We start from the raw sequence: 11,003 nt of genomic DNA, 5'->3' as shown, positions 1-11,003 counted from the left end.
AATGAAATTATCTAAAGAATGGTGGGATTGATGGCAATATATATACAACTACTACTACTACTACTAATGTACAGAAGTTATTTACTATGAAAACAAAAATAAAAATGTAGCCTATACATAAATACCAAACAAATGTATTTTTTTACAAAAATGTAAATAAATAAATAACATAAAAAACTATACTAACCTTGCCTTATTCATTTTAAATTATACAAATAATAAGAAATTATGAATTTAAATTCTTATATACCCTAAGAAAACAAACAAACAAAAAATTAGACACTTTTTATGAGAAATTAAAAAGCCTGGGTGGTGGACAATCCTACAATAGTGAAATAATAGTGACAATAATTAAAGTGACAATAGTTTAAAGCTGTGATCTACCCATTAACCCTTGACTGATGACATTAATGATCTATTCAGGGGATCCCTGGGTGTATAAAAGTTTATAAACTCCTGCTCTGTTGAATCCATGTAAAAGTAAAATGTGAAAAGACAAACTTCTCAAACTGCTTCTCATATGGGAATTTGAAGGAAACTGCCTTGCTCCCTCCTGACTTCAAGATGCACACTGGGTTCATACTGACATTAGGAACAGAAAAAATCATCTTCAGATAGCCTACTTAAATGTCACATTTGCATGAGGACATTTCAAACTGCTTTACTTTTGAAGTAACTTTTAAACTTTACATACGGTCATGGAATGCTGTATTTTCTGCATTGCAAAGCTTAATCTCAACACAGATAGAGGCTATACTGATCGCTGTCCTAATATGGCCTTTAACTAAATACCTAAGACATATGATTATTGGAATGCTGTAGTCTGCTTAGGATGTTTTAAAGCCTCATATGAACTCTAACACTTACGGACAAGCAATAAAGATTTTGTACTTGGCGACATCAAGCGGTGTGTTTTCAAACTACATGTAATATCGCTTTACACCCACACATCCACAGTAGACTCAAGCCCTGTCCCAAATGGAACACTTCATTGTGCACTTGCGGTCTTATTGACTTACAATGGCCGCCGCGTGCGCGTGTCCGTTAAGTCCACGAGACAGTAGGGTGTCCCATTTGTCATTTTAGCGTTCAGAAGGGTGCTCGCGAGCGCCCTCGATCCGCACTTCTGTCGAGCCAGCGCTGGGGCGAATTCCCCATCAGACTTCTACCCAACAGTCAAAGCGGCATTACGTCACGAAAGTGCGGCCTCAGAGGAAGACCGCGAGGGTTTAGGGTACCATTTGGGACAGGGCCTATAAGTGGGGTGAATTGCCCTAAAGTGGGACATTTTTTGCATTTCAGACTTTTGTGAAATATTGTGATGTGTAGCCAAAACATTACAATCACACCCAATACCATTAAAAAAAACAAAAAAAAAAAAAAAACAGGATGTGTCCAAAAGAGAAAATGCAGATAACACATTCATAAAATAAATTATAGACATATTAGTGCTCTTAGTGCAAATTGTCTGAGAAAATCTGCAGCTTCTTAATGTGGGACAGTTGTGTTCCTAATGTGGGACACCGAAAAGTATATGATAAAAGGCCAAGATCACCTTGTATCATGTGGAATAGTAAAATGCTTTTGGTTATGTATGGTGGAAACTTGGATAACTGAACATCATCAGACAAATAATACAATACGATGCACTGATGAATTTATTATAAAGACATTAAGCAAAATTATCATTGCCCTATGTTGTTATGTAGATAGAAAAGAGTTAAATGCACAGTTTCAATTTCTTGACTGTTTTCTAATTAACAACAAACACATACAACAAAAACAGGCATAGCCTAGGCCTTTTTGAAGGCAAAATATAAAATCTTGCAACACCTAAACCTACCCCTCACACAAAACTTTCTGCTATTTTAAAAAGATTTGCAGTTTGTGGGGACATCTGGTCCTCATAACATAAGGGATACCAGGTACACACACACACACACACGAAGTGATGTGACATACAGCCAATTATGGTGACCCATATTCAGAATTCGTGCTCTGCATTTAACCCATCCAAAGTGCACACACACAGCAGTGAACACACACACCCGGAGCAGTGGGCAGCCATTTATGCTGCAGGGAGCAGATGGGGGTTTGGTGCCTTGCTCAAGGGCACCTCAGTCGTGGTATTGCCTGCCCAAGACTCAAACCCACAACCTTAGGGTAAGGAGTCAAACTCTCTAACCATTAGGCCACGACTTCCCCAGCACAAGAACCACAAAGAGGCTTCAAATTATCCTTAAACATCTGCAGTAATAGCATTCTAATATTGCATAATATATAAAATATATATAATAACCATGTTTGTCCCACAAACCATGCCCTACCACACATTTTTGACTGAATGAAGTACTGTCCCACATTAGGCTAATCATACTGTCCCCCTTTTCAAAACCACATTTCCTAAAGTGGGACACTAGGAAATTTGATAAAAATATAAAATATATAGTTTGTACATACAAAGTTATACTATATTTTGATGGACAAACATTTTATAAGCACATTAGACCAACAAGTAACAAGACTGTCTTGTTTAAAATTAATTTATACTCCTTAATATCAAGCTTGTCCAAACTCTATGTCACTGACCTTTGAGTGGTCTTCGCACAATGTGTCTGATGATTGCTCTGCCCTCAAATATGACTGGACATCTGAGAGGTCATGTGACTTTGATGACATGATACCACAGCTTTGACATTCATGTATTTATGAGGGAGTTACAAACACTAGACCATAGGTGCCCACATTAGTCAGTGTCCCACTTTAGGGCAATTCACCATAAAAAAACAAAACAAAAAAAAAAACTTTTTTCCAGTTGATATTTATGTCAATAAATATGATTTTGAATTAATCTCTTAAAACTTTATATTAAATGGCAAATTAAATTCTGCGAATTTTCGCGTAACTGTTGTTAAGATGTCAAAATGTCACGTTCATACCTGGGGCTGAATAACTCACAATAAACTAATAATAAAGTTAGTTTGCAACTAACACCAAATATTGGTAATTTGTTCCACTTGAAGGCATATACATTTTTACAGTCAATAAACTTTCCTCGAAGTTATGTTTAGTCGCATAATATGACGTTTACCTTTATTGATCCAATAAGAAGCCCTAAATTTAAAACAGAAAAAGCATTTAAAAGTTGTCCGTTTCACTTCTATGTTGTTACGGTTAATGTTTTGAACTTACGTAATTTTATTTAACAAGTGTACATGCCAACAACATCATATATGTGTACATTAATGACGTCCGTCAGGCAAAACGATGATGTAATTGAATCACCGGGTCAAATTTCAGTTCGACATTTGATCTTCTACCGTTTACGTAACCGTTACCTTAGAAACAAGTTGACAACAACTTTCAGGCAAGTTAGTCAGCCATGTATCCAACTTCCTCCTGCTCTAGAAATGAATTGAATTCAAGAGTCACATTATTTTTTTGTCAGGAGAGTCGTTCTAACTGTTAATAACTTTATCTTTACCCCCCCAAACGTGGATGTCTTAACTACCGCTACAGACTCTTATTTGTGATAGACGTGGAGAGGAAATTCTGTAACTCCTACGATACAAAGAAACCAAGGAGATTTTCTCAAACGATGTCGCACAGGTTTGTAGGTTACAGTGACAGTAAATGTGCTTGCAAGAAATTGTTGCCTCAAAAATGTAAATTGTAAAATGTCTGTTAGTAATTCTTCTAAATGTTACAACATATACGTTAGTCTCTTTCGTGTTTAATTTAAGGTTAAGATATTATTTAATTGTATTCTCATATAAATATCTTAGCTTGTATGCATCAATCTAATGAGTAAAACTGTCTCTGGCAGCACATACAATACACTCTGGTCTGAAGCTCATGAGGAGCTCAGCTGTTTGCTGGACGAAGAACTCCCAGAAGAACCTCTCCGTCCTGAGAGAGACAGAGTGGTGTTCTTCCAAAGGCTCGCCACCTTCTATGTCCGCTATGTGCAGATCTTCAGGCAGCTGGAAGAGGCCTATGACCAAAGCGTTCACCCCCAAAAGAGGCGTGCGATTAGGCAGGTGCTGGACAGTGTGATAGGCCGTGTTCTGGAGCTCAAGAACGAAATGGTGGAAAAGGAATTTTCTGAGTACCACTACATGGATGACATCATCCAAGACCTGAAACTAACCCCTGTGAGTGTCTTTAATGCTGTAATGGACTTAATCATCATATTTAAACCGTAAATCATCATCATTTCAATCATATTTATCAAAGGAGGACCTTGAGATTCCAGTTCCCAGGTATTTCATTTGGGAGCGGAACAAAGTGCTGCAGGACAGAGAAAGAATGTTTGCTGCTATATTCAACCAAATGGATGTGACAGAAAAGGCAGGAAAGAGTTCAGTTGCTCATGTTTCATCATAAACAACAATAAGTGGATTGGTTTGTACTTACATGAATTCTCTTGCCTCCCAAAGCCTCCTGTAATGCGCACGTTGACTCTGGAGAGGGCCATTAAAATCGTCCAAGTGGCTGAAAGAGCACGGCAAGGCCGACTGAGGGCAAAGTTCATGAGAGAGATCCACAGAGACTCTGAGAGACAGAGGAGAGCTGAGGAACAAGAGGCAGTAAGCACTGACCAGGCCGCAGTTTGTATCCAGAAGGTAAAATATACTATTAGGTTCACACAAAATAGTTATAATTAATATATTACGATTAGTTTACACTAAAAAGGTTTCGAAATACAGTAAATTTCTTAAACTAATTCTAATCTCTATTTAGGTTTGGAGAGGTTTCATGCAAAGGAAAATTACAAAAAGGCTACGTGAAGAGGAAATGATATTTCTTGGAATGGTAAGATGAAAAATGTATCTCTACCATTCAAAAGTTTAGGGTTGATAAATTATTTTGATGTGTTTGAAAGAAGTCTTTATTTGATCAAAAAATACAGTAAAACATCAATGAAATATTGTGAAATATTTCAGTTAAAAAAACTTTTCTATTTTAATATATTTCAAAATGTAGTTCATTCCTGTGATGGCAAAGATGAATTTTTATCAAGCATCACTCCAATCTCCAGTGTCACATTATCCTTCAGAAATCATCCTAATATGCTGATTTGTTGCTTAAGAAATATTTATTTTTATTATCAGTGTTGAATGAACAAAACAAAACAAACCCCCCAGAAAAACAAAGCATTTATTTGATATAGATTTAAAAATAATATTTTTTTTGCAACAATGTAGAGTTTTTTACTGCCACTTTTAATCAATCCTTGCTGATTAAAGAGGTAATTTTTGGCTGCTTTATAATACATGCAAACATTAACAAAGGTACCTGCTTTGTATTAATAGTCAATCATAAATATTTTGGAGTTCATTGTGCTTCTGCAGCTTGACTACATAGTGAGGGTGCAACCACAGTGTTGCCACCAGTAGATGGAACTCTAATACTGTTCCTTTTTATTTCATTCTCTGCCTGTGCCATCTTCAGGCCATGGATCCAAATCTGTCCTATCCATCTCAAACCGAGCTGGACACCGTAAACATTGAGGCCAACAGGCGGACCAGACAAGGCGAACATGAAGATGACTATCAGAAATCCATTGGATCTGTTATTTATCAGCTCAGGGAAGTGGAGGGCCCAGAAATGAAGGAGACCATGAAAGATCAGATCCGACAGTGGTTCATAGAGTGCCGGTGAGTGGGATCCCTTGCCGATGGTTGCACACAATTAATATTACCTTGGTGTTTTCTGAGCATATGTTATCTACATTTAAAATGAGTACTTGTGAATAGTGATGCAACAGGTTCATTTCCTGACTACCCAGAGGAGGAGGATGGAGGTTCAGCTCTTATATTCGCAGAGAAAACACCTGAGGAGGTAAATATATGTTCATCTTTGTACAAAACCTATATATATATATATATATATATATATATATATATATATATATATATAGAAAAGGCTTAGTAAAGTTACATTTGTTTGTGATGTTCTTTACCCATCCTATTCAGTATGATTATGGTTAAAGAAAACTGTCAAACTGTCAAAACTGTCACAATCATGTCTTCCTTTGAACTGGCAGAAGAACTGGCAGCAAAGGAGGAGGAAGATGCCAACAAAAAGCCAAAGGGCAAGGAGGAGACAAAAGAAAAAGGAAAGAAAGAGAAAGTCAATGACGAGGTAAGAATTGAGGAAAGGACTTCACATGCACTTAAAACAACATTTTGTAAAACCACAATGACAAAATAGGAAATAGGAAAACACTGCAAAGAACATTACTGAACGTGATTACCAAGTATTTCTCTAGTGTATATCTCATTGAGTGTAGTTCTACTAATATGTAACATACAGTAATTGTTCTATCACAGGAGGAAGAGCCTGGACTGAAGATGCTACCATCTGCCTATCTGGAAGATCTTCAGAGGGGACACAAGACATTTTCTGGCAAGGACAATTTAATATTTAAACATTTGTGTGTTACAATAACAACATATCATTCTCAAGAGAGAGGGTGTGAGTGTGATTATCTCATCTGATCTGCAGAGGTTTGGAAAAACAGAAACGAGATCATGAATTTTAGTCAAAGACACGAGCTGGAGCTGATCAAGGAGGAAAAAAGAAAAGAGATTGAGGTGGAAATAAGAAAACAGGTGACTGATGGTTCACTGAATGTCTTTTAGCTTGTTGTGAAACTACAGCTACGGCTGTTAAACTGATCTGTGTGTACGTGCTGTTTTCCATTTACTGCCATTTTTCTTTTTAAAGTCTCCCTGAGATCAAACATTTAAGGCCACGTGTCCCTTACAATTATTTCCATTTAATTAACGTTAATCCTAGCTTTCAGAGACATCGCTTTTTGTTGCTTGTTCAGGTGGATGAACTGATGAGACAGGAACTGGCAAATTGGAAGCTGGCTGTGGATAAAGAAAAAAGTGGAAAGGTCAAGGGTGCTGCAAAAGTACAGTAAATCACTTCTGTTTACATGGATTTATTGGATAACATCAGAGACATTGACTTTATATACAGTATGTGTTTTGTTACAAATTGTAAATGAAGAAATTGAAAACTTTGTCTTTATGCATATTCAAATACCTAACACACAAAAGGTTTTTTTATTTTTTATTTTTCATATTATTAATTTAACATATTTTTAATTACACACTTTCATTAATTTTTACACCTTTTTCTTGTCATTCCAAAATTTGGAATGGTTAAAGGGATAGTTCATATTTTTAATTACTCACTGTCATTATGTTTTATACCTGTATGACTGTAGAAATTTCTAATTATTGTATTGGATGTTTTTTCCATGCAGTTGCAATGAATAATGACTAAGGCTTTCAAGCTTCGAAAACACACACACAAATGCTCAATTAAAATGGTATAAAATAAAAAATAAAAACATACACAAGTTATATGATCCACTTTTATGATATCGATAAACTTTTATTATATGGAAATGCCAGAATATACCACAGAAATTCATATTTTTTTTTTCCAATGGAGAAAGTAACACATATTTGAATATAAATACTTAAGTATGACATTATGAACTTTTCCCATAAATGGTAAATAATACACTACTGTTCAAGTTTGGAGTCAGTAAGATTAAAAAGGAATTTAATACTTTATTCAGCAGATATCCATTAAATAGATCAAAAGTGAGAGTAATGGCATTTACAGTTAAATTCAATTAAATTCATCACCAAAAAAAACCAAAAAAAAACTAAAAAAAACCACAAAAATCCAAAAAAACACAAAAATATCCACAATATTGTCAGTATTGATAATATTAAGAAATAATAAGAACTGCACCAAATTAGCATATTAGAGGATTTCTGAATAATCATGTGACACTGAAGGCTGAAGTAATACAGTACAGTGGCTGCTAAAAAATTTACCTGTACCAGTACAAGGCTAAATTATGTTTTGAAATAAATTGTAACAATATTTCACAATATTAAGTTTTTTCCTAATTCCATTTCTGATTTTATGAATGTAGCCTTGTTGACATGACACTTCTTTCAAAAACATTTGTAAAAATATTACAGACCCCAAACTTTTAAATGGGGAGCTCATTGAACGTTAATCAAACTCTCTCTCTCTCTCTCTCTCTCTCTCTCTCTCTCTCTCTCTCTCTCTCTCTCTCGCTCGCTCTCTCGCTCTCATTTTTAGGACCATTGAGTCACTGTTTGAAGAGCTGGTTGAACAGGAATTGCTGAAAAAGGCAGATAATGTTAAACTAAAAGATTATCTAGGTATTTACAATCTGTTTATAATTCTCTTAGAAATATACATATTTAAAAAAAAAAATTATTTGGCCCTTTCATCAGTTAAAATGGGGTTATACGATAAGTGAATATACACACCTGCTCTGTTTTTAAAGGGGACTATAGCTATCTCGGCACAACTCTACGACAGTCTGACATTGAGCCTATGCCGTCCTTATCTGATGTTCGGCAAGTTGTAGCACTCTATGCTGTTTTACCATTAGGTGAGTAAATTAATCGCTCAGGATTTTCTTATTTTTACCTTAGAAATGACAACTTCTTCATATGTTGGATCAAATAAAACATTTTCTTTGTCCTATAGGCTCCCAAGCAGTGCATGAGAAGGCTCCCCTGGTGAAGACCATGCTGCTAGTAGGTCCGTCAGGGGTGGGTAAGAAAATGTTGGTCCATGCCATCTGCCAGGAGACTGGAGCCAATCTGTTTGACCTTTCACCTTTAAACGTGGCTGGAAAATACCCTGGCAAGAGTGGATTGCAGATGATGCTGCATGTGGTGTTTAAGGTAAAGTTTAATGTGAAATTGGCCTAAATCTGTGATACTGGCCTGCTAATTGTTGATATTTTCATGTATTTTGTACTCTGTATTCTGTTCAGGTTGCCAGACTGATGCAGCCTTCTGTAATATGGATTGGAGAAGCTGAAAAGATGTTTTACAAAAAAGTACCAAAAGAGGAGAAGGAGGTAAAAAGTGTAAGCCACTTGTGGTCTGTCTAGTGGTGAAATGACATGTAATGAGCTATGTCCTTGGTATTCATTCTGGTACACAGTTAGATCCGAAACGTCTGAAGAAAGATTTACCCAAAATCCTTAAGTCCATCAAAGGAGAAGATTGTGTTTTAATAGTAGGAACGACAAGTGATCCACACAGTGCAGACCTGAAATCCCTGTGTAAATTCTACAATAAGATCATCCTCATACCTCGGCCAGACTATGCATCAAGATACGGTAAGCTAAGTGCTTTCCAAGGCTGAATTTATTTGATCAAAAATACAGTAAAATCAGTAATATTTTGAATCATAATTACAATTTAAATTATCGTTTTTATAAAAAAAAAAAAAAAAAACTTACTTAGCCTAAAATAGTGTATATTATATTTTAACAAAAATAACCAAAATCACAGTGTTTCCAATCATGCATATTGTCACAGTAATGTGGAAAGAGCTGATAAAAAAGAATGGAGGAGAAGTTACCAGTGACCTGGACCTCAGCTCTCTGGCAAAGATCTCTGATGGCTACACACAAGGTCACATGGTGCAGGTGGTGCGTAGCATCTTGACCGAACGGCGCATTCAGCAATTTCCTAAACGTCCACTAACTGCCTCAGAGTTTGTGTCTCCACTTGCAAGAATCGACCCTGTGTTTCAGGAGGAAGAAGAGGCATTTAAAGTAAGTAAACTCTTTCAAATATCTGATACAATGGCTTTTCATTGCATTGCACATTGAAGTTAATAGCTAACTTGACAATGATTTCTTGTCTTCTCTATATCTTTTGAATAAATTTAGTTTTTTCTCCATAGAACTGGTATGCCAAGACTCCCCTTGGAAAGAAGAGAATTAAAGCTGCCTTAGGGAAAGACGGTGATGAAGAGTCCTCAAAAACAGGGAGCAAAAGTGGCAAGAAGAAAGGAAAAAAGTAACAATATAAGTATTGACATGAGCAACCATAGTACCACATTTCCCTGCCTTTACCAATAAATGTATCAATTTGCTTATGACAACAGTATCTTATGACAGTATGCATGTTTTTTGTTCAGTTGTAGATTGTGGGTCTATAAATACCCAGATATCTCCATTAAAGAGGAAAAGGCGTATCTCCTAGTCCATTTAAGAGTGTAAACCCAAGGGTGAAAAACATGATCACAGGGCTTATCGTATCTAACACTCTGTACTTCCCCTCAATAAACTGGCATGGCCTGAATATTTTTGCAACTGACAAGAAAGTCTCACTGTCAGTACTAACATGCTTACACCTCAAAAGCAAAGTGCTGTAGGACAAAAATAATGAAGATGCATTAATCTGAGTGATATAACAGTCAGAGATATGATGGCTGCTAAAATCTCAGATGAAGGCTGACCAAGGCTGCACTTGTTTGATCAAAAGAACAGGAGAACAGTAATATTGTAAAATATGTTTACAAAATGACTAATTTCTATTTTATTGTATTTTAAAATGTAATTTATTCTTGGATGACAAAGCAGAATTTTCAGCAGCCATTAATTCAGTGTTACATAATCCTTCAGAAATCTTTTTTTTTCTAATATGCTTATTTGATGCTCAAGAAACATTTCCTATCATTATTAGTACTAGACACAGTTGTGCCTCATAATATTTTTGCAGAAAACATATTTTGTCAGGATTTTTAAATTAATAGAAAGTTCAAAAGAACAGCATTTATTTAAAATAGTTTTTTGTAGCAGTACTTTAATGTCACTTTTGATTATTTTAATTCATCCTTGCTAGTTAAATAGATTAATAATAACCACTTATTGATCCTAAACTGAACCTGAACTAAAAATGTGTGTTTTTATTAATGTCATGCTAAAAAGTTTCCCTGCATAAGAATTCTTCCTGGGTCTGCTGTGGGTTGTTGGGGTCCATACATAGAGGTGAAAAGACAGTACGTGCTTCAGATCAAGGACAACTAATGGGAGACTGGGATTTTGCAGCCCCAGTTACACATGTGGAGTTGTGATTGGTCTGGGCTGAAACTGAGACAGCCCCCCAGACTAGGGTTTAAGGGATTAT

The 11,003-nt window shown here is 35.8% G+C and overlaps 1 protein-coding gene across 1 annotated transcript; it reads left to right on the top strand.

The window, feature by feature from the left end:
* Positions 1 to 3,309: 3,309 nt before the first annotated feature.
* Positions 3,310 to 10,398, top strand: zgc:153738 (uncharacterized protein LOC558115 homolog). The gene is made up of 19 exons (XM_042728963.1): positions 3,310 to 3,609; positions 3,827 to 4,154; positions 4,237 to 4,350; positions 4,440 to 4,625; positions 4,744 to 4,815; positions 5,455 to 5,660; positions 5,760 to 5,844; positions 6,043 to 6,147; positions 6,336 to 6,411; positions 6,511 to 6,617; positions 6,839 to 6,925; positions 7,684 to 7,733; positions 8,131 to 8,225; positions 8,354 to 8,461; positions 8,560 to 8,759; positions 8,852 to 8,938; positions 9,025 to 9,202; positions 9,405 to 9,643; positions 9,775 to 10,398. The coding sequence occupies exons 1-19, from the start codon at positions 3,599 to 3,601 to the stop codon at positions 9,892 to 9,894; spliced, it is 2,454 nt and encodes an 817-aa protein (XP_042584897.1). The 5' UTR covers positions 3,310 to 3,598; the 3' UTR covers positions 9,895 to 10,398.
* Positions 10,399 to 11,003: the final 605 nt, after the last annotated feature.

Source organism: Cyprinus carpio, chromosome B8 (genome assembly GCF_018340385.1).
Source record: "Cyprinus carpio isolate SPL01 chromosome B8, ASM1834038v1, whole genome shotgun sequence".
Classification (NCBI taxonomy): domain Eukaryota; kingdom Metazoa; phylum Chordata; class Actinopteri; order Cypriniformes; family Cyprinidae; genus Cyprinus; species Cyprinus carpio.
Note: the sequence above shows the minus strand (reverse complement) of the source record. Positions and strands in the feature narration are given on the sequence as shown.

Excerpts from the sequence above, each read along its gene's own strand:
- zgc:153738 (XM_042728963.1), top strand. Across the intron at positions 6,926-7,683 it reads AGGTCAAGGGTGCTGCAAAA|CAAAAAAAAACTAAAAAAAA; the intron begins GTACAGTAAATC and ends ACCAAAAAAAAC. Across the intron at positions 8,939-9,024 it reads TACCAAAAGAGGAGAAGGAG|TTAGATCCGAAACGTCTGAA; the intron begins GTAAAAAGTGTA and ends TCTGGTACACAG.